Below are 24,410 nucleotides of genomic sequence, written 5' to 3'. Positions count from 1 at the left end.
GTCTGTTGTAAAATCAATTGTGGCACTGGGGAGTTCCATGGGGTTGGATGTGAGTTTGGAGGATGTGGAAGAATTGGTGGAAGACCACAATGAAGAGCTCACCACTGAGGAGCTGCAAGAGCTTCAGCAGGAAGAGCAACACATCACAGCTCAGAATCTTGCTGCAGAGGAGGAGGAAGAGAGATGGAAGAAGGTGCCTTCTTCAGAAATTAAAGAGATTTTTACTATGTGGGGTAAGATGGAAAGCTTTATGGAGAAACATCACCCTAACAAGGTTGTTGCAAGCCATGTTGGCAACATGTACAGTGACAAAGTCTTGGGCCATTTTAGGGAAGTGTTAAAGAGACGCCAGAAACAGAGCTCTCTCCACAGTAATTTTGTGAGACAGCGTCGAAATGTGACTCTCAAGATGGTCCTAGTGGCATTAAGAAACAGAGAAGAGAAGCAACCCCAGAAAAGCAAATGGTACCTGAGGTGTTGATGGAAGGGGATTCCCCTTCCAAACTATAAACAATCCACTCTCTCTCCTCCTCCAGTCTCCCATACACTAAGAAGAATCTCCAATAAAGGTAAGTGTTATGCTGTTAATGTTTCATTCATCATTTCCCATTGTATTGTTTATGTACTACATGTATATTTCATGTTAAAAAATTTTTTGTTTTAATACTTCTGGGTGTCAGGAACGGATTAATTGTATTTACATTATTTCTTATGGGGAAAATTGATTCGTAAATCGTAAATTTCGTTTATAGTAACGGGTCCAGGAACGGATTAATTACGAACAACGAGGGACCACTGTATTTGGGAGTTGACGTTTCAGTGGATGGATGTATGAAGGATGAGGTTAACCATAGAAGTGATGGAGGGAAAAAAGGTGAGTGGTGCACTGAGGTATATGTGGAGACAAAAAACATTATCTACGGAGGCAAAGAAGGGAATGTATGAAAGTACAGTGGACCCCCGATTAACGATATTTTTTCATTCCAGAAGTATGTTCAGGTGCCAATACTGACTGAATTTGTTCCCATAAAGGATATTGTGAAGTAGATTAGTCCATTTCAGACCCCCAAACATACACATACAAATGCACTTACATAAATACACTTACATAATTGGTCGCATTGGGAGGTGATCGTTAAGCGGGGGTCCACTGTACATAGTGGTACCAACACTCTTATATGGGTGTGAAGCTTGGGTTGTAAATGCTGCAGTGAGGAGGCGGTGGAGATGTCCTGTCTAAGGGCAATGTGTGTGGTGTAAATATTATGCAGAGAATTCAGAGTGTGGAAATTAGGAAGTGTGTAGTTAATAAAAGTATTAGTCAGAGGGCTGATGAGGGGTTGTTGAAGTGGTTTGGTCATCTAGAGGGTATGTATCAAGGTAGAATGACATGGAGAGAGTATAAATCTGTAGGGGAAGGAAGGCGGGGTAGGGGTCGTCGTCCTCGCAAAGGTTGGAGGGAGGGGGTACAGGAGGTTTTGTGGGCGAGGGGCTTGGACTTCCAGCAAGCATGCGTGAGCATGTTAGATAGGAGTGAATGGGGACAAATGGTATTTGGGACCTGACGAGCTGTTGGAGTGTGAGCAGGGTAATATTTAGTGAAGGAATTCAGGGAAGCCGGTTATTTTTATATAGTCGGACTTGAGTATGGAAATGGGAAGTACAATGCCTGCACTTTAAAGGAGGAGTTTTGGGATATTGGCAGTTTGGAGGGATATGTTGTTTATCTTTATACGTATATGCTTCTAAACTGTTGTGTTCTGGGCACCTCTGCAAAAACAGTGATTATGTATGAGTGAAGTGAAAATGTTGAATGATGATGCAAGTATTTTCTTTTTGGGGATTTTCTTTCTCTTTGGGTCACCCTGCCTTGGTGGGAGACGGCCGACTTGTTAAAAAAAAAAATGTGTACAATAGCATCATTTGTGCTTTTATTAGTCCTAAATCCAACTGCGAGGGGTTGAGTATGTCTTGAGAGACAAGGTAGGAATAGATCTGCCTATGAATTAATTTTTCAAAGATTTTAGAGAGTAGAGGTAAGTTAGATATCGGTCTATAGTTATTCAAATCTGTTTGATCTCGTCCTTTGTGGATCGGGGTGACACTCACTATTTTGAGAATTGATGGGAAGTTGGAGGATTCAATGGCTTTGTTAAAGTGTTGCAATAATTGGTGACAGTACTTGACAAGCTTTTTGTACATAAAAGGTGGAATATTTCCTGCCTTGTTTTTAAGGGTGTTGATGAACGATATTTCTGTTGGGTTGGTTAGAGCTGGAAATAGCGTATTCGGGTAGGTACCCGTGAGGTAGTCCGATGGGTGTTTGAGCGCTACATCCACGCACATTCAAGCATCCTGATTTTATAGCTTTTCTTCTCTTTTTTGGTTCCAACAAACTCATCATAAATTGTAAATATCTTAAGTATGAATATATGATAAGTAAGTATGAATATATGATAAGTAAGTAAACATAACTACTGTCACTGAATAAGTAAATAAACAAATAATTACTGTAACTATACAAATTATGGACTTGCCACCTTCATGTTGGGTAATTATCTTACGTTTCAGCTCCAAAGTAATTACTTTTGTACCATCATAAAGTTCAAATACTGTAAGTCAAGGAGCACCTGTGCAGTAAAGTCTCGATATAACGGACACGCATAAATGGATTTCGGATATAATGGCGAAAACACTTGGCCGGACTTGTAATTAATGGAACATTCCAATGAACCCATCGTATGTTGAAAATATTGTACGTCGAATATGATTAAGATAAATTAAAAACTTGTCACTAAATAATTAAACAAACAAATAATTACTGTAACTAAATACCAGTACAGTGGACCCCCGCATAGCGAACTTAATCCGTGCAAGAGGGCTGGTCGTTATGCGAAATGTTCGCTATGCGAATTAATTTTCCCCATAAGAAATAATGGAAATAAAATTAATCCGTGCAAGACACCCAAAAGTATGAAAAAAAATTTTTTTTACCACAAAAAAATGTTAATTTTAGTACACACAAACTGAAAAAGGCATGCACAATTACATGACACTTACTTTTATTGAAGATCTGGTGATGATTGATGGGATGGGAGGAGGGGAGAGAGAGTGTTAGTGTTTAGAAGGGGAATCCCCTTCCATTAGGACTTGAGGTAGCAAGTCCTTTTCTGGGGTTACTTCCCTTCTTCTTTTAATGCCACTAGGACCAGCTTCAGAGTCACTGGACTTCTTTCGCACAACATATCTGTCCATAGTGGCCTGTACCTCTCGTTCCTTTATGATTTGTCTAAAGTGGTTCACAACAGTGTCATTGTAACAGTCACCAGCACGGCTTGCAATAGCTGTGTGAGGGTGATTTTCATCAAAAAAGGTTTGCACTTCAAGCCATTTTGCACACATTTCCTTAATCTTTGAAGTAGGCAATTCCTTCAATTTCTCTCTCCCCTCCTTTGAACCAGTTTCCCCAGGTCTGGCCTCTTGCTCTTGAAGTTGATCTATCAGCTCATCAGTGGTTAGTTCTTCATTGTCCTCCTCCACCAACTCTTCCACATCCTCCCCACTAACCTCCAACCCCAAGGACTTCCCCAATTCCACAATTGATTCCTCAACTGGTATACTACTCCTCTCAGGGTTAGCCTCAAACCCTTCAAAATCCCTTTTGTCTACACATTCTGGCCACAGTTTCTTCCAAGCAGAGTTCAAGGTTCTCTTAGTCACTCCCTCCCAAGCCTTACCTATAAGGTTTACACAACTGAGGATATTAAAGTGATCCTTCCAAAACTCTTTTAGAGTCAATCCAGTGTCTGTGGTCACTTCAAAGCACTTTTGAAACAGAGCTTTTGTGTACAGTTTCTTGAAGTTGGAAATGACCTGCTGGTCCATGGGCTGCAGGAGAGGAGTGGTATTAGGAGGCAAAAACTTCACCTTAATGAAGCTCATGTCCCCATAAAGTCGCTCTGCCACGTCTGTAGGATGACCAGGGGCACTGTCTAACACCAGGAGGCACTTAAGGTCTAATTTCTTTTCAGTTAGGTAATCTTTCACATTGGGGGCAAATGCATGGTGTAACCAGTTATAGAAAAATTCCCTAGTGACCCATGCCTTACTGTTTGCCCTCCACAGCACACACAAATTATCCTTGAGGACATTCTTTTGCCTGAACGCTCTGGGAGTTTCAGAGTGATACACTAATAAAGGCTTAACTTTGCAATCACCACTAGCATTGGCACACATCAACAAAGTAAGCCTGTCTTTCATAGGCTTATGTCCTGGGAGTGCCTTTTCCTCCTGAGTAATGTAGGTCCTGCCTGGCATTTTCTTCCAGAACAGGCCTGTTTCATCACAATTAAACACTTGTTCAGGTTCCAGTCCTTCAGTTTCTATGTACTCCTTGAATTCATGCACATATTTTTCAGCCGCTTTGTGGTCCGAACTGGCAGCCTCACCATGCCGTATCACACTATGGATGCCACTACGCTTCTTAAATCTCTCAAACCAACCTTTGCTGGCCTTAAATTCACTCACATCATCACTAGTTGCAGGCATTTTTTTAATTAAATCGTCATGCAACTTCCTAGCCTTTTCACATATGATCGCTTGAGAGACGCTATCTCCTGCTAGCTGTTTTTCATTTATCCACACCAATAAGAGTCTCTCAACATCTTCCATCACTTGCGATCTTTGTTTCGAAAACACAGTTAAACCTTTGGCAACAACAGCTTCCTTGATTGCCGTTTTCTTGCCCACAATAGAAGCGATGGTTGATTTTGGTTTCTTGTACAACCTGACCAGGTCGGTGATACGTACTCCACTTTCATACTTATCAATGATCTCTTTCTTAATTTCAATGGGTATTCTTACCCTTTGAGGTGTAGGGTTGGCACTAGAAGCTTTCTTGGGGCCCATGGTCACTTATTTTCCACAAACAGCACCGAAAACACTGTAATAATACGAAATATTCCGAGTGTATGCTTGAATGTTACCGCGGAGGCTGGCTGGTAAACAATGGGACGGGCGGCACATGTGAGGCTGGCTGAGGGCGCACATTGGACGCGTCTCGGACGAAGGTCGCTGAGCGGGTTTTTGTCCACTATGCGGGGCAAAATTTTAGCGAACAAAGCGTTCGCTATGCGGATTGTTCGCTATGCAAGGCGTTCGCTATGCGGGGGTCCACTGTATTGGAAAGTAAATATGAATACAACTTTATCCTTTCAACAAATGTACAGTACAAAACAAAAGGTTTTACAGTTTTATCAAACAATTGTAAAATGCGGAGCATCTGTACTAACGAGTGCGAGGGTTCGTCATATGTGTGGTAACTTACACTGGTTAGCGCGCTTTGTGGTGAACGACATAAGGATGAGCGTCACATAGGAGATGTAGAGCGGCGACACCACTGATGTGTAAGTTGCCGATGTGTTGCCGTTCATCTTGCTGGCCAGAGTGATCTGCGCAAACACAAGACAACATTAACATTAGCACAGTACAATGTTAATACAGTGATGGGTGACATTTAGTTGTTATGCAGAGCATTCTGGGTAAGCTTAAACTTACTACTACAATGGCAATAATTATTAAAGTATTTTTATGGTGAACAAGACACTCTGGCATTTTAGACTGGCTAAATTTGGGGGGGAAAAAAAAAGATAGATGGTACTTCAGCCTCCAAGATGCTGGGTAAATTTATGAGACTTATTTTTTGGAAAAAACAAAGTTTTTGATGCCATAAAATACGGCAGTTGCTAAACATACAAAAAACACAAAAGTATTTTACATTACATGATATATTCAATTCAATTCAATTCAAGTTTATTCTCTATAAGGGTTACAATGTGGGGTTTGCAGGTTTTGGGTATTGTGTGGTTTACATGTTACAAAATACTAATTACAGAGGGGGCCACTAGGACACCTAGCATGGCTAGGTATTTTGGGCAGACTTAGATTAATTCTTAACAATAAATCCTTACAGATTATGGTATTAAGGCTACATGACCACATCATAATTTGTGAGTTTAATAATGTGAATGCTTTTGTTTTGGCACAATACAAAGTGTCTATATTGGAGTATCATAGGCAAATTTATGACTAGTTAGGATTTATTATTTTAAGATTAAGATTAGTATTTCTGGGTTTATAGTCAGTGGGTGAGTGAGTGTAATTGTGAACCACCAGGTGGTTATCATGTAGTTAGTTGTCGGGGTGGATCAGGGAGAGATGTTTTCTAACTGCAGTTTTGAAAGTGATGAATGTGTCTACAGTTCTAGAGTTTTCAGGTAGAGTGTTCCAGATTTTAGGTCCTTTGAAATACATTGAATTTTTGTAAAGGTTTAGTTGAACACGGGGAATGTCATAGAGATGTTTGTGTCTGGTGTTATGCCTGTGGATCCTGTCACAACTATCAAGAAAGCATTTTAGGTCAAGGTTAATATTGGAATTTAAGGTCCTGTAGATATAGATTGCACAGTAGTAAGTGTGGATGTTCTGAACAGGGAGTAAGTTTAGATCTATGAAGAGTGGGGGGGTGTGTTGCCAGGGATGGGATTGAGTGATTATTCTTACTGCGGCTTTTTGTTGGGTTGTTACTGGCTTTAGGTGTGTTGCTGCAGTTGAACCCCAATCACAGATAGCTTAGGTGAGGTATGGATATATAAGTGAATGGTATAGTGTGAGAAGGGCAGTTTGCGGCACATAGTATCGTATTTTGGAGAGGATCCCCACCGTTTTGGATACTTTTTTTGTTATGTGTTGGATATGGGTGCTGAAATTTAGGTTGTTGTCGAGGTATAGGCCAAGGAAATTGTCCTCATTATGTCTGGCAATTAGTGTGTTGTCGATCTTAATGTTAAGTTGCGCAACACCTGCTCTGCTACCAAACATAATATAGTAGGTTTTGTCAGTGTTAAGTGTAAGTTTATTGGCTGTCATCCAAGTTGATATTTTGAGCAGCTCCTCGTTAACAATGGTGTTGAGGGTGGTAAGATTAGGGTGGGAGATGACATAAGTCATGTCGTCAGCAAAGAGAATGGGTTTCAGGTGTTGGGATATGTTTGGAAGATCATTGATGTAAATGAGGAAGAGCAGGGGTCCAAGGACACTTCCCTGCGGAACTCCAGTATCAAGTGGCTGTATTGATGAGGCTGTGTCTTTAATGGTGACATACTGATACCTATTAGAAAGGTAGGATTTAAAATATGCAAGCGCATGGCCTCTTATACCATAGTGGTCAAGTTTGTGGAGTAGGATGCCGTGGTCTACTGTGTCAAACGCTTTTCTGAGGTCAATAAAAATTCCTAGCGGATATTCCTTATTTTCCAATGCTGTGTAAAGCAGGTCTAGCATTTTTATAATTGCATCATTAGTGGCAGGGGTTGATTATGTTTTGTGACGTTATAAATAAATATAGTATCCTGTGCACGAGTTTCTCGAAGATTTTGGATAGCAATGGTAAGTTTGATATTGGCCTATAGTTGTTTACGTCTGTAGGGTCACCACCTTCATGTATTGGTGTAACCCTTGCTGTCTTGAGTAGTGTCGAGAAAGTGCTAGTTTCTAGTGACTAGTTAAAAAGTAATGTAATAGCATGCAAAAGAACATGGGCTGCTTGCTTGTACAATAATGGTGGGACGTGAGACAGATTCCCCGAGTTATTTTTAAGTGACTTTATGATCGCGGTGACTTCCGTGGGCTCAGTTGATACAAGATAGAAGGAATTTGGGAAATTCCCATCTAGATAGTCTCTGGCACGGGCATTGGTACGTGGGATTTTACTGGTGAGATTAGATCCTATGTTTGAGAAGAAGTCGTTTATCTTGTTAGCTGTCAGTGGGATGCAGTGGTGTTTCATGAGGTTTAGTTAGAACAATATTCTTGTTTTTTTTCAGTTTGTGGGTCCCCAGAATCTGGGAAAGTGTTTTCCAGGTCTTTTTTATATCTCCTCTTGTGTCAGTGAATCTGCTGGAGTAGTACAGTTGTTTGGCTTTCTTTATTAATTTGGTGAGAACTGTTGAATATTGTTTAAGAATATCTTTGTGTATTAAGCCCTGTCTATATTGCTTTTCATGTTGGTGTTTCTTATCAATGGATTTCAGAATGCTGCTGGTTAGCCATGGGCAACCAAGCCGTTTATTCGTGATCTGTTTCATTTTTATAGGACAATGTTTGTTGTATAGTCTACGTATTTTGTTGAGGAAAAATGTCTGTCCAATCGTCAATACCATTGGCATTGGAGAATTCTGTAGGCCAGTCAACAGTCTCTAGGTCAGCTGTGAACTTCCTTACTGAGGCCTCGTCATGGAGTCTAAATGAAACTTTGTTGTATTCGAGTGGTGGCTTACTGATGTTTGTTAAGAGGAAGGTAGGGTAGTGGTCAGTAGTGCTGTCTGTGATTATCCCTGATTTAAGAGGGGCTAGTATATTGGTCCATATGTGGTCTGTTATGGTTGCACTTGTCTCAGTCAGCCTGGTTGGTTTAGTTATTGTTGGTATGAGAAGTGTGTTGTTCATATTGTTGATGAAATCAGTTACAGTCTGATCATCTGGTAGGCCAAGGTTGATATTGAAGTCTCCAGCTAAGAGAAGGTGGTGCTTGTTCATTTGTCTGTTTGTTATTAGTGACTTTAGATTCTCACTGAAGTTTGGGATGTTTGTGTGGGGTATCCTGTTATAGGTGTCTTAAGGTTTTTTTACAGTAAAATTAGCAAAAATGTATTCCCCATATTCATCACTGAAGCAATTAGTGCTAATACAAGATAGTTGGTTAGAGTAATAGATTGCAGTACCACCCCCAACTTGGTATGGTCTGCAGTTGTGGATTGCTGTGTATCCTGGTAGTGGGTAGATATCTACTGTGTCCTGCTTAAGCCAGGTCTCAGTAAGAATAATGCAGGAGAAGGGTGTCTTTAGTGACTCAAGGAGTGCCAGGAGGTCATCATAGTGTTTGCTTAAGGACCTGATGTTGTAGTTAAGAACTGATAGACTTTGAGCAGTGTTCAGGATAGTGCTGGCTTGTGATGCTGTGTAATAAAGGCAGTTACTTTCCAATAAGTTTTCATTGTGTGTTAGATTATGGAGGTTTAGATCAGGGTTAACGTGATCATTCATCTTTTAGGTTTAAATAGTGATTGTTTATATCCTGTATTAAGTGGTGAGTTCTAATACTGATTTCTGTAGTGGTGGGAGGTTTGGATAAGTATACCGCTAAAGCACTTTGGTCATATAGAGTATAGTCACTAATAAACATAATGAAATTGATATTGTCTATGTGTTGTGCTAGAATGAGCTGAAGTACAACTAGGTATAAACTAATACTATAAAACAAAAAAAATACAAGTGGCACCAGACTCACTCTTGTAATTGCACTAAGGTCTAATATAATGAATTTAGTGTTGTCTATGTATTGAGCTAGAATGAGCTAAAGTACAACTAGTATAGTTAGTTTAGGTGTTGTCTATGTATTGAGCTAGAATGAGCTAAAGTGCAACTAGGCATAAACTTATAATATAAAAATACAAATTAAAATGGTACTTGCAATTGCACTAGGGTCTGATATAGGTTGTTAAGATCAAGAGTATAACTAGATTTAAACTGACAAGATAAAATTCACAAATTAAAGTACCAAAAGAATAATATGTAAAAAATAACAATGGCAATGACTTGGTTATAATATGATAGTAAGATGGTAGACAGGTACACAGGTACACAGGTACACAGGTACAAAGGATAATATAAAGGTTGGAGTTGAATATACAAACTTGAAAATTTGGCAACAAAATGTTAAGAAAAGTATAAAATAATGTTTAATGTACAAAAGTAAAATTGACTGGTAGTAAATATGGTGTTTAATAAAATTTTAGTAAGTAATAATGATTACAAAAAAATATTAATTAGCAAAAAAAGTGAAAAAGTAATGTTTATTTCAAGTATTAAATTTTAAGAACAGTTATTTGGATTCAATATTGCACTGGTAGTTATACTAGAGGTTATATGGCAGTACAAGGTAATTAAGAGTACTCTAAGATAGTAAATGTGGTATTAAAACAGGTAAAGGTAATTAGACAAGTAATGGTTATTAAATGTCAAAAATGTTAAGAGTAAATTGAAATTATAGTTAAAATGATAATTATTAATTTTAGTAAGTAATATCAATTGATAGTATTTAAATTGTACTGATAGCAAAAATGAAGAATAAGACATATGCAACACCTGCAACATGAGCAACACCTGTCGCTTTATTAATACAAGGACAAAATGCGAAAACCCGTCGGACAGAACCCACCTAGGCATAAGAAACGGCAAAGAAGATAAAACAAAGGAGATAAAGTAGGAAGAAAAAAAGAGCAGTATTTGTATCAGCAAGTCTAACTCTTCTTATGTGCTCTTTAACCCGTAAACGGTCCAAACGTATATATACATTTTTTCAACATTTGAAAGTATTTAAAAAAAGTAGATCTTCTTTTTTTGTTTTTTTACATTTGAAAATGTGTAAAAAAAACTTTGATCTACTTTTTTTTTTGTTATATTTGAAAATATGTAAAAAAAATGTAGATCTACTTTTGTACCACTACACATGTGAATGTAGATCTGCCTGGACCATTTACGGGTTAATATGTCAGAAAGTGAAAGGCCAGTTTCTCCAAACTGGACAAGAGGAGCAGGAAATGGAATAGACTCCAGAAGTATCAGCAGCTGGAAGAGGTACCAACTAGAATACAATGGGGTTACATTGCAAGGAACCCATTATATGTCAAAAATATCAGGTAAAACATATCACATCAAAAATATCCTAAGTCAAAAATATCGGTTATCAAAAATATCCTAAGTCAAAAATATCGGTTATCAAAAATATCCCAAGTCAAAAATATCGGTTATCAAAAATATCCTAAGGCAAAAATATCGGTTATCAAAAATATCCTAAGGCAAAAATATCGGTTATCAAAAATATCCTAAGTCAAAAATATCGGTTATCAAAAATATCCTAAGGCAAAAATATCGGTTATCAAAAATATCCTAAGGCAAAGATATCGGTTATCAAAAATATCCTAAGTCAAAAATATCGGTTATCAAAAATATCCCAAGTCAAAAATATCGGTTATCAAAAATATCCTAAGGCAAAAATATCGGTTATCAAAAATATCCTAAGGCAAAAATATCGGTTATCAAAAATATCCTAAGGCAAAAATATCGGTTATCAAAAATATCCTAAGGCAAAAATATCGGTTATCAAAAATATCCTAAGGCAAAAATATCGGTTATCAAAAATATCCTAAGTCAAAAATATCGGTTATCAAAAATATCCTAAGTCAAAAATATCGGTTATCAAAAATATCCTAAGTCAAAAATATCGGTTATCAAAAATATCCTAAGTCAAAAATATCGGTTATCAAAAATATCCTAAGTCAAAAATATCGGTTATCAAAAATATCAGTAGTCAAAAATATGAAGTTGAAAATATGTCGAAAATATCAGGATAAAAATATCATACGTTGAAAATATCACAAGTTGAAAATGAATATGATATGCTAAATAAGTAAAAAAATAACTATTGTCACTGAATAAGTAAATAATTATTGTAAGTAAATTATTTATTTTTTTTTTTTATTATCACACTGGCCGATTCCCACCAAGACAGGGTGGCCAGAAAAAGAAAAACTTTCACCATCATTCACTCCATCACTGTCTTGCCAGAAGGGTGCTTTACACTACAGTTTTTAAACTGCAACATTAACACCCCTCCTTCAGAGTGCAGGCACTGTACTTCCCATCTCCAGGACTCAAGTCCAGCCTGCCGGTTTCCCTGAATCCCTTCATAAATGTTACTTTGCTCACACTCCAACAGCAGGTCAAGTATTAAAAACCATTTGTCTCTATTCACTCCTATCAAACACGCTCATGCACGCCTGCTGGAAGTCCAAGCCCCTCGCACACAAAACCTCCTTTACCCCCTCCCTCCAACCCTTCCTAGGCCGACCCCTACCCCGCCTTCCTTCCACTACAAACTGATACACTCTTGAAGTCACTCTGTTTCGCTCCATTCTCTCTACATGTCCGAACCACCTCAACAACCCTTCCTCAGCCCTCTGGACAACAGTTTTGGTAATCCCACACCTCCTCCTAACTTCAAAACTACGAATTCTCTGCATTATATTCACACCACACATTGCCCTCAGACATGACATCTCCATTGCCTCCAGCCTTCTCCTCGCTGCAACATTCATCACCCATGCTTCACACCCATATAAGAGCATTGGTAAAACTATACTCTCATACATTCCCCTCTTTGCCTCCAAGGACAAAGTTCTTTGTCTCCACAGACTCCTAAGTGCACCACTCACTCTTTTCCCCTCATCAATTCTATGATTCACCTCATCTTTCATAGACCCATCCGCTGACACGTCCACTCCCAAATATCTGAATACATTCACCTCCTCCATACTCTCTCCCTCCAATCTGATATCCAATCTTTCATCACCTAATCTTTTTGTTATCCTCATAATCTTACTCTTTCCTGTATTCACTTTTAATGTTCTTCTTTTGCACACCCTACCAAATTCATCCACCAATCTCTGCAACTTCTCTTCAGAATCTCCCAAGAGCACAGTGTCATCAGCAAAGAGCAACTGTGACAACTCCCACTTTATGTGTGATTCTTTATCTTTTAACTCCACGCCTCTTGTCAAGACCCTCGCAATTACTTCTCTTACAACCCCATCTATAAATATATTAAACAACCATGGTGACATCACACATCCTTGTCTAAGGCCTACTTTTACTGGGAAATAATTTCCCTCTTTCCTACATACTCTAACTTGAGCCTCACTATCCTCATAAAAACTCTTCACTGCTTTCAGTAACCTACCTCCTACACCATACACCTGCAAAATCTGCCACATTGCCCCCCTATCCACCCTGTCATACACCTTTTCCAAATCCATAAATGCCACAAAGACCTCTTTAGCCTTATCTAAATACTGTTCACTTATATGTTTCACTGTAAACACTTGGTCCACACACCCCCTACCTTTCCTAAAGCCTCCTTGTTCATCTGCTATCCTATTCTCCGTCTTACTCTTAATTCTTTCAATAATAACTCTACCATACACTTTACCAGGTATACTCAACAGACTTATTCCCCTATAATTTTTTGCACTCTCTTTTTGTCCCCTTTGCCTTTATACAAAGGAACTATGCATGCTCTCTGCCAATCCCAAGGTACCTTACCCTCTTCCATACATTTATTAAATAATAGCACCAACCACTCCAAAACTATATCCCCACCTGCTTTTAACATTTCTATCTTAATCCCATCAATCCCAGCTGCCTTACCCCCTTTCATTCTACCTACTGCCTCATGAACTTTCCCCCACACTCACAACTGGCTCTTCCTCACTCCTACTAGATGTTATTCCTCCTTGCCCTATACACGAAATCACAGCTTCCCTATCTTCATCAACATTTAACAATTCCTCAAAATATTCCCTCCATCTTCCCAATACCTCTAACTCTCCATTTAATAACTCTCCTCTCCTATTTTTAACTGACAAATCCATTTGTTCTCTAGGCTTCCTTAACTTGTTAATCTCACTCCAAAACTTTTTCTTATTTTCAACAAAATTTGTTGATAACTTCTCACCCACTCTCTCATTTGCTCTCTTTTTACATTGCTTCACCACTCTCTTAACCTCTCTCTTTTTCTCCATATACTCTTCCCTCCTTGCATCACTTCTACTTTGTAAAAACTTCTCATATGCTAACTTTTTCTCCCTTACTACTCTCTTCACATCATCATTCCACCAATCGCTCCTCTTCCCTCCCGCACCCACTTTCCTGTAACCACAAACTTCTGCTGAACACTCTAACACTACATTTTTAAACCTACCCCATACCTCTTTGACCCCATTGCCTATGCTCTCATTAGCCCATCTATCCTCCAATAGCTGTTTATATCTTACCCTAACTGCCTCCTCTTTTAGTTTATAAACCTTCACCTCTCTCTTCCCTGATGCTTCTATTCTCCTTGTATCCCATCTACCTTTTACTCTCAGTGTAGCTACAACTAGAAAGTGATCTGATATATCTGTGGCCCCTCTATAAACATGTACATCCTGAAGTCTACTCAACAGTCTTTTATCTACCAATACATAATCCAACAAACTACTGTCATTTCGCCCCACATCATATCTTGTATACTTATTTATCCTCTTTTTCTTAAAATATGTATTACCTATAACTAAACCCCTTTCTATACAAAGTTCAGTCAAAGGGCTCCCATTATCATTTACACCTGGCACCCCAAACTTACCTACCACACCCTCTCTAAAAGTTTCTCCTACTTTAGCATTCAGATCCCCTACCACAATTACTCTCTCACTTGGCTCAAAGGCTCCTATACATTCACTTAACATCAGTATTAAAAAATAAATAAATGAATACAAGTTATGAACTTGCCACCTTCATGTTGGGTAATTATCTTAAGTTTCACCTCCAAAGTACAGCAGTACCTCGGTATACGATCAGCTCCCTACTCGAACAAAGCTCAGCGCTCAACCAAACAAATACCACCTGCCAGAACTTTACAGTAAACTACAGTGGACCCCCGCATAACGATTACCTCCGAATGCGACCAATTATGTAAGTGTATTTATGTAAGTGCGTTTGTACGTGTATGTTTGGGGGTCTGAAATGGACTAATCTACTTCACAATATTTCTTATGGGAACAAATTCGGTCAGTACTGGCACCTGAACATACTTCTGAAGTGAAAAAATATCGTTAACCGGGGGTCCACTGTATTTCGTGTTTCTTCGCATTTTTTTTTTTTGTATTATTTGTATAAATAAGTCACCATGGGGCCTACGATGATTAGTGATAACAGCCAATCAAAAAGAAAATTGGTTGGGAAGAACTTGTTCACTCCTTAAACAGAGCGACACTCGAACAGCCTTCTGGAATGAATTAAGGTTATATACCGAGGTTCCATTGTAATTGCTTTAGCACCATTGTAAAGCTGAAATATTCTAAGTTGAACATGGATGTTTCACAGCTTATTAAATGCATTTTTTCCATAAAATGTCTCCAAAAACCAGCCAGCGTCCTATAAACTGAAGATCAGTGACGGGAGCTATAAGTTTGCGGTGTGGGGTGGGCTGTAGCTCTCCAGTTACATCCGATGCCGAGCCACTGAAACTGAAACAAGTCTTATAAGCCATGTCTTATAAGCCGCAAAATATGAGATAAGATAAGATAAGATTTCGTTCGGATTTTTAACCCCGGAGGGTTAGCCACCCAGGATAACCCAAGAAAGTCAGTGCGTCATCGAGGACTGTCTAACTTATTTCCATTGGGGTCCTTAATCTTGTCCCCCAGGATGCGACCCACACCAGTCGACTAACACCCAGGTACCTATTTGCTGCTAGGTGAACAGGACAACAGGTGTAAGGAAACGTGTCGAAATGTTTCCACCCGCCAGGAATCGAACCCGGGCCCTCCGTGTGTGAAGCGGGAGCTTTAGCCACCAGGCCACCGGTCCTGGTAAGTTTAATGTTTAAGGAACGGAGAGGCTCTGTTCTTCCCACCTCCAGGAGTCAAGTCCATCAAATTGGTGTCCTGGAACCATTCATTAACTAATTGTGTGAGTACAGGTGAGTACATTTACTCATATACGTGTCACAATACACAGGTGGGAAACTGCTGGTGCGTGACTATCTTTTGAAAGGAGGTTCAACTCACAAGAAAGATGGTTCATCTCACAAGATGGTTCAAGGTCTCACAAGATGGTTTAAGGTCTCACAAGACAGATGGTTCAATGTCTCACAAGAAAGATGCTTCAAGGTCTCACAAAAAAGAGGGTTCGAGGTCTCACAAGAAAGATGGTTCAAGGTCTCATAAGAAGGTTCAACATTTCACAAGATGGATCAACATCTTACAAGAAAGATGGTTCAACATCTCACAAGAAAGATGGTTCAACATCTTACAAGAAAGATGGTTCAACATCTCACAAGAAAGATGGTTCAACATCTCACAAGAAAGATGGTTCAACATCTCACAAGAAAGATGGTTCAACATCTCACAAGAAAGATGGTTCAACATCTTACAAGAAAGATGGTTCAACATCTCACAAGAAAGATGGTTCAACATCTCACAAGAAAGATGGTTCAACATCTCACAAGAAAGATGGTTCAACATCTCACAAGAAAGATGGTTCAACATCTTACAAGAAAGATGGTTCAACATCTCACAAGAAAGATGGTTCAACATCTCACAAGAAAGATGGTTCAACATCTTACAAGAAAGATGGTTCAACATCTTACAAGATAGAAGGTTCAACAACTCACAAGATAGAAGGTTCAACAACTCACAAGAAAGAAGGTTCAACAACTCACAAGAAAGAAGGTTCAACAACTCACAAGATAGAAGGTTCAACAACTCACCAGATAGAAGGTTCAACAACTCACAAGAAAGAAGGTTCAACAACTCACAAGATAGAAGGTTCAACAACTCACAAGATAGAAGGTTCACAACTCACAAGATAGAAGGTTCAACAACTCACCAGATAGAAGGTTCAACAACTCACAAGAAAGATGGTTCAACAACTCACAAGATAGAAGGTTCACAACTCACAAGATAGAAGGTTCACAACTCACAAGATAGAAGGTTCACAACTCACAAGATAGAAGGTTCAACAACTCACCAGATAGAAGGTTCAACAACTCACCAGATAGAAGGTTCAACAACTCACAAGAAAGATGGTTCAACAACTCACAAGATAGAAGGTTCACAACTCACAAGATAGAAGGTTCACAACTCACAAGAAAGATGGTTCAACAACTCACAAGATAGAAGGTTCACAACTCACAAGATAGAAGGTTCAACAACTCACCAGATAGAAGGTTCAACAACTCACAAGAAAGATGGTTCAACAACTCACAAGATAGAAGGTTCACAACTCACAAGATAGAAGGTTCAACAACTCACCAGATAGAAGGTTCAACAACTCACAAGAAAGATGGTTCAACAACTCACAAGATAGAAGGTTCACAACTCACAAGATAGAAGGTTCAACAACTCACCAGATAGAAGGTTCAACAACTCACAAGATAGAAGGTTCACAACTCACAAGATAGAAGGTTCAACAACTCACAAGAAAGATGGTTCAACAACTCACAAGATAGAAGGTTCACAACTCACAAGATAGAAGGTTCACAACTCACAAGATAGAAGGTTCACAACTCACAAGATAGAAGGTTCAACAACTCACAAGATAGAAGGTTCAACAACTCACAAGAAAGAAGGTTCAACAACTCACAAGATAGAAGGTTCACAACTCACAAGATAGAAGGTTCACAACTCACAAGATAGAAGGTTCAACAACTCACAAGATAGAAGGTTCAACAACTCACAAGATAGAAGGTTCAACAACTCACAAGAAAGAAGGTTCAACAACTCACCAGATAGAAGGTTCACAACTCACAAGATAGAAGGTTCAACAACTCACAAGATAGAAGGTTCAACAACTCACAAGATAGAAGGTTCACAACTCACAAGATAGAAGGTTCACAACTCACCAGATAGAAGGTTCAACAACTCACCAGATAGAAGGTTCACAACTCACAAGATAGAAGGTTCACAACTCACAAGATAGAAGGTTCACAACTCACAAGATAGAAGGTTCAACAACTCACAAGAAAGATGGTTCAACAACTCACAAGATAGAAGGTTCAACAACTCACAAGATAGAAGGTTCACAACTCACAAGATAGAAGGTTCAACAACTCACAAGAAAGAAGGTTCAACAACTCACAAGATAGAAGGTTCAACAACTCACAAGAAAGAAGGTTCAACAACTCACAAGAAAGAAGGTTCAACAACTCACAAGAAAGAAGGTTCAACAACTCACAAGATAGATGGTTCAACAACTCACAAGATAGAAGGTTCAACAACTCACAAGATAGAAGGTTCAACAACTCACAAGAAAGAAGGTTCAACAACTCACAAGATAGAAGGTTCAACAACTCACAAGAAAGATGAGCAGAGGAGCCACCAGACAGGTATATCCGACAGCAGAGTTCATGGATGTCCGCCGTCGGTCCGGATTCACGTCTGGCATACGCAGCAGTAACCCGGCAAACACGATGGAGTACAGCACCGCCACCACCGACACACACATCAGGATCCACGCTGGCACGAACACAATCTGCAACAAAAAATCAGGGTTCAGATGCCCGTGTTAGAACCTGGAACAACATACGGACGACCTACACACACTACACTATTGCTAGTGGTCATGTTTTAGTTCAACTAGTATCATTAACTAGTCTCACTGTAATTCTTCTATACCAAAATTATTAACCCTTTCAGGGTCGACAGGCCCTCTCCTAAACTTGTTCTCAGGGTCGGAAATTTTTTGAAAAAAAAATATTTTTTCTTGTGAAATGATAAGAGAATCTTTTCCCAATCATAATGGCACCAAAAGTATGAAATTTGAGGGAAAACTTATGGAATTATGCTCTTGCGAAGTTAGCGGTGTCGACGATGTTTATGCAACAGCGATTTCACCCACTTTGAGCCCTATTTTGAGTCCAATTCCAATGTAACAGTCGACAAAAATCATAACTACAGTGGACCCTCGACCAACAATATTAATCCGTTCCTGAGAGCTCATCGTTAGTCGAAATTATCGTTAGTCGAGTTAATTTTCCCCATAAGAAATGATGGAAATCAAATTAATCCGTTCCTGACACCCCAAAGTACATGTATTGAAAAAAAAAATTTTACCTCATGAAATATTAATTTTAATACACACAAACTGAAGAAGACATGTACAATTACATGACACTTACCTTTATTGAAGATCTGGTGATGATTGATGGGACGGGAGGAGGGGAGTGTGGATGGTGTTAGTGTTTAGAAGGGGAATCCCCTTCCATTAGGACTTGAGGTGTCAAGTCCTTTTCTGGGGTTACTTCCCTTCTTCTTTTAATGCCAGTAGGACCAGCTTGAGAGTCACTGGACCTCTGTCGCACAACTTATCTGTCCATAGAGCTCTGTACCTCCCGTTCCTTCAAGATTTGTCTAAAATGGGCCATAACATTGTCATTGTAATAGTCACCAGCATGGCTTGCAATAGCTGTGTTAGGGTGATTTTCATCCACAAAGGTTTGCAGTTCAACCCACTTTGCACACATTTCCTTAATCTTTGAAGTAGGCACAATGGACTCCACAACTGGCATAGGCACTCAGGGTTAGCCCCAAACCCTTCAAAATCTTTCTTAATTTCCATACTAATTCTCACCCTTTTTATCACAGGGTTGGCACTAGAATCTTTCTTGGGGCCCATGGTGACTTATTTTGCAGGTGCAATCACTAAAAACGCTGTGATAATATGAAATGTTCCGATTGTATGTTTAGATGCGACCGCAGTAGCTGGCTTGTAAACAATGGCACTCACGGGACAAGTGAGGCACGCTCAGGCCACACGTGGACGTGAAAGAACATTAGACTCGCCAGTTATGTATATTGGATGTGTGACATGATTTTTTGACTTTTGAACTTTGGCAAAAATCGAACATTTCTGCTACTTTGAGCTCAATTTCAAGGTACTTTTCATTGTGAAACCAATCAAAATCCTCTCAATTTCTGTAATATGTCTTCCATTCTATAAAATGAGACCAGGAAAACTAGAATACAACCATAAATAGCATACGAAAATACAGTGCAAAGTCGCTGTTTTAAACCAAAAACACGGTCGGAGCTTCTTTTTTCTCATTATGCACTGTGTGCTGTAGGATTTTTTTTATCCTGTGCACACAGACCACATAGACCCATTCTTTCATATGTAGGCCTACCAGCTTTCTCTCACTAGATTTGAAGGCGCTAGAATTTATGCGTACAAGTACAGCACCAACCCTGGCGTGCAAGCCGTACTAGTACGGCACCAACCCTGAAAGGGTTAAAGCCATATAGGATGAACTAATAGAATATTCAATTTTCTTGTACAGCCTCTCCTCACTTAACAACGGAGTTCCGTTCCTAACAACAAGTCGGTAAACGAATTCGTCACTAAGTGAGGAGCATACTGTAATGGTAGTGGGTTTATGTCAACTATCTTTGATATTGTTTTAATGTCACCTTTGTACCATTTTTAGTATATTTTTAATGTTTTTACAGTGGTGTACTGTATATTGTAATAAACAGAATAGAGGAAATCAGCTCTGTTATACATTATTTAGGTATGAATACTGGCCAGAAAGCCAGTCATAAGTCCGAGGCGTCGGTAAACGAGTACGTCGCTAAGTAAGGAGAGGCTGTATTCATTGTAACTCACCTAATGACCATATGTACAATTTTGCACTGTTATTGCCTTATTAATCTAATTTAATCTTAAGTTTGCCAGAAATATTCTGCATATAAAGGGGCTTTCGACATGTACACCTAATTGTTATGTTCCTTTGTACAAACATTTATTACGCTAAAATAAATTAGAATCATTCATAACTAATATACTGTACAACTATGATAAATTTCTTTAGTGTTAAGTAGTCAGTAAGCCATTAAATTAAGTCAGCCCATAATGCCTAGGCATAACAGAGGCTCTCTTTGCACTGCAACCCATTATTGTAAATACATAACCTCAATGTACTACTTGCAAAGAAATAAATTTGATTTTGAGATTTGAATTTGAGTTATTATTACTAGTTTAAGTTTGGCTCTAAAATTTGTAGCATAATACTGACTCTTGGGCTGCCTCCACTCTCTTCTCATCTTTATAATCCACAATGCCAATAACAATTAAACTGTCCAAACGTAGATCTACGTTCACGTGCGTAGCGCTCGTACCGTAGATCTACATTTTCCACATGCTTTCTTATGTAAAAAAAGTAGATCTACTTTCGGAGTGCTACTGCGTGAACATAGATCTACGTTCGAAGTGCTACGCATGTGAACGTAGATCTACATTCACGTTCGGAGCTCTACGCACGTGAGCGTAGATCTACGTTCGGAGTGCTACGCACATGACCGTAGATCTAAGTTTGGAGCACTAGGCACGTGAACGTAGATCTACGTTCGGAGCGTTATGCACGTGAACATACATCTACGTTCGGAGCGTTACGCACGTGAACGTAGATCTACATTGGACAGTTTAAGGGTTAATATTAAAGTCCTGAAACAAACAAAATCTTAACAAGTTTGATTTGCATTTATTCAACAATTTAGACTAAAGTTCATCTGCTAGTTACACTAGTTTGTCTGCTAGTCACACTAGTTTGTTAGTTACACTAGTTTGCTAGTCACACTAGTTTGCTAGTCACACTAGTTTGTCTGCTAGTTGCACTAGTTTGTTAGTTACACTAGTTTGCTAGTCACACTAGTTTGTCTGCTAGTCACACTAGTTTGTCTCCTAGTTGCACTAGTTCGTCTGTTAGTTACACTAGTTTGTCTGCTAGTCACACTAGTTTGTCTGCTAGTTACACTAGTTTGTCTGCTAGTTACACTAGTTTGTTAGTTACACTAGTTTGTCTGCTAGTCACACTAGTTTGTCTGCTAGTTACACTAGTTTCTCTGCTAGTTACACTAGTTTGTCTGCTACACTAGTTTGTCTGCTAGTTACACTAGTTTGTCTGCTAGTTACACTAGTTTGTCTGCTAGTTACACTAGTTTGTCTGCTGGTTACACTAGTTTGTCTGCTAGTTACACTAGTTTATCTGCTAGTTACACTAGTTTGTCTGCTGGTTACACTAGTTTGTCTGCTAGTCACACTAGTTTGTCTGCTAGTCACACTAGTTTGTCTGCTAGTTACACTAGTTTGTCTGCTAGTTACACTAGTTTGTCTGCTAGTTACACTAGTTTGTCTGCTAGTCACACTAGTTTGTCTCCTAGTTGCACTAGTTCGTCTGTTAGTTACACTAGTTTGTCTGCTAGTCACACTAGTTTGTCTGCTAGTTACACTAGTTTGTCTGCTAGTTACACTAGTTTGTCTGCTACACTAGTTTGTCTGCTACACTAGTTTGTCTGCTAGTTACACTAGTTTGTCTGCTAGTTACACTAGTTTGTCTGCTAGTTACACTAGTTTATCTGCTAGTTACACTAGTTTGTCTGCTGGTTACACTAGTTTGTCTGCTAGTCACACTAGTTTGTCTGCTAGTCACACTAGTTTGCTAGTTACACTAGTTTGTCTGTTAGTTACACTAGTTTGTCTGCTAGTTACACTAGTTTGTCTGCTAGTTACACTAGTTTGTCTGCTAGTTTCACTAGTTTGTCTGCTAGTCACACTAGTTTGTCTGCTAGTCACACTAGTTTGTCTGCTAGTTACACTAGTTTGTCTGCTAGTTACACTAGTTTGTTAGTTACACTAGTTTGTCTGCTAGTTACACTAGTTTATCTGCTACTTGCACTAGTTTGTCTGCTAGTTACACTAGTTTGTCTGCTAGTTACACTAGTTTGTCTGCTAGTCACACTAGTTTGTCTGCTAGTTGCACTAGTTTGTCTGCTAGTCACACTAGTTTGTCTGCTAGTTACACTAGTTTGTCTGCTAGTTACACTAGTTTGTCTGCTACACTAGTTTGTCTCCTAGTTACACTAGTTTGTCTGCTAGTTACACTAGTTTGTCTGCTAGTTACACTAGTTTGTCTGCTAGTTACACTAGTTTGTCTGCTGGTTACACTAGTTTGTCTGCTAGTTACACTAGTTTATCTGCTAGTTACACTAGTTTGTCTGCTGGTTACACTAGTTTGTCTGCTAGTCACACAAGTTTGTCTGCTAGTCACACTAGTTTGTCTGCTAGTTACACTAGTTTGTCTGCTAGTTACACTAGTTTGTCTGCTAGTTACACTAGTTTGTCTGCTAGTTACACTAGTTTGTCTGCTAGTCACACTAGTTTGTCTGCTAGTCACACTAGTTTGTCTGCTACACTAGTTTGTCTGCTAGTCACACTAATTTGTCTGCTAGTTGCACTAGTTTGTCTGCTAGTCACACTAGTTTGCTAGTTACACTAGTCTGCTAGTTACACTAGTTTCTCTGCTAGTTACACTAATTTGTCTGCTAGTTGCACTAGTTTGTCTGCTAGTTACACTAGTTTGTCTGCTAGTCACACTAATTTGTCTGCTAGTTGCACTAGTTTGTCTGCTAGTTACACTAGTTTGTCTGCTAGTTACACTAGTTTGTTAGTTACACTAGTTTGTCTGCTAGTTACACTAGTTTGTCTGGTAGTTACACTAGTTTGCTAGTTACACTAGTTTGTCTGCTAGTTACACTAGTTTGTCTGCTAGTTACACTAGTTTGCTAGTTACACTAGTTTATCTGCTAGTTACACTAATTTGTCTGATAGTTGCACTAGTTAATCTGCTAGTTACACTAGTTTGTCTGCAAGTCACACTAATTTGTCTGCTTAATGCACTAGTTTGTCTGCTAGTTGCACTGGTTTGTCTGCTAATTACACTAGTTTGTCTGCTAGTTACACTAGTTTGTCTGCTAGTTACACTAGTTTATCTGCTAGTTACACTAGTCTGTCTGCTAGTTACACTAGTTTGTCTGCTAGTTACACTAGTTTGTCTGCTAGTCACACTAGTTTGTCTGCTAGTTACACTAGTTTGTCTGCTAGTCACACTAGTTTATCTGCTAGTTACACTAGTTTGTCTGCTAGTCACACTAGTTTGTTAGTTACACTAGTTTGCTATTTACACTAGTTTATCTGCTAGTTGCACTAGTTTGTTTGCTAGTTACACTAGTTTGCTAGTTACACTAGTTTGTCTGCTAGTCACACTAGTTTGTCTGCTAGTCACACTAGTTTGTCTGCTAGTTGCATTAGTTTGTCTGCTAGTTACACTAGTTTGTCTGCTAGTCACACTAGTTTGTCTGCTAGTTACACTAGTTTGTCTGCTAGTTACACTAGTTTGCTACACTAGTTTGTCTGCTAGTTACACTAGTTTGTCTGCTAGTTACACTAGTTTGTCTGCTAGTTACACTAGTTTGTCTGCTGGTTACACTAGTTTGTCTGCTAGTTACACTAGTTTATCTGCTAGTTACACTAGTTTGTCTGCTGGTTACACTAGTTTGTCTGCTAGTCACACTAGTTTGTCTGCTAGTCACACTAGTTTGTCTGCTAGTTACACTAGTTTGTCTGCTAGTCAAACTAATTTGTCTGGTAGTTACACTAGTTTGTCTGCTAGTTACACTAGTTTGTTAGTTACACTAGTTTGTCTGCTAGTTACACTAGTTTTTCTGCTAGTTGCACTAGTTTGTCTGCTAGTTACACTAGTTTGTCTGCTAGTTACACTAGTTTGTCTGCTAGTCACACTAGTTTGTCTGCTAGTCACACTAGTTTGTTAGTCACACTAGTTTGTCTGCTAGTCACACTAGTTTGTCTGCTAGTTACACTAGTTTGTCTGCTAGTCACACTAGTTTGTTTGCTAGTTACAC

General features: G+C 39.0%; 1 protein-coding gene across 11 annotated transcripts in view; it reads right to left on the bottom strand.

Moving 5' to 3' along the window:
• The window catches only part of LOC128697254 (transmembrane protein 185A), a 107,695-nt gene that overhangs the window by 38,968 nt on the left and 44,317 nt on the right, over positions 1–24,410 (bottom strand). For all 11 annotated transcript variants that reach the window (XM_070104193.1, XM_070104188.1, XM_070104190.1 and 8 more), the window contains 2 exons: positions 18,013–18,189; positions 5,327–5,450 (listed from right to left, as the gene is read on the bottom strand). In XM_070104193.1, coding sequence (XP_069960294.1) covers positions 5,327–5,450; positions 18,013–18,189 — 301 coding nt within the window. The remainder of the gene's footprint in view (positions 1–5,326; positions 5,451–18,012; positions 18,190–24,410) is intronic.

Source organism: Cherax quadricarinatus, chromosome 89 (genome assembly GCF_038502225.1).
Source record: "Cherax quadricarinatus isolate ZL_2023a chromosome 89, ASM3850222v1, whole genome shotgun sequence".
Lineage (NCBI taxonomy): Eukaryota > Metazoa > Arthropoda > Malacostraca > Decapoda > Parastacidae > Cherax > Cherax quadricarinatus.
The sequence above is the reverse complement of the archived record's forward strand: the minus strand, read 5'-3'. Positions and strand labels throughout refer to the sequence as shown.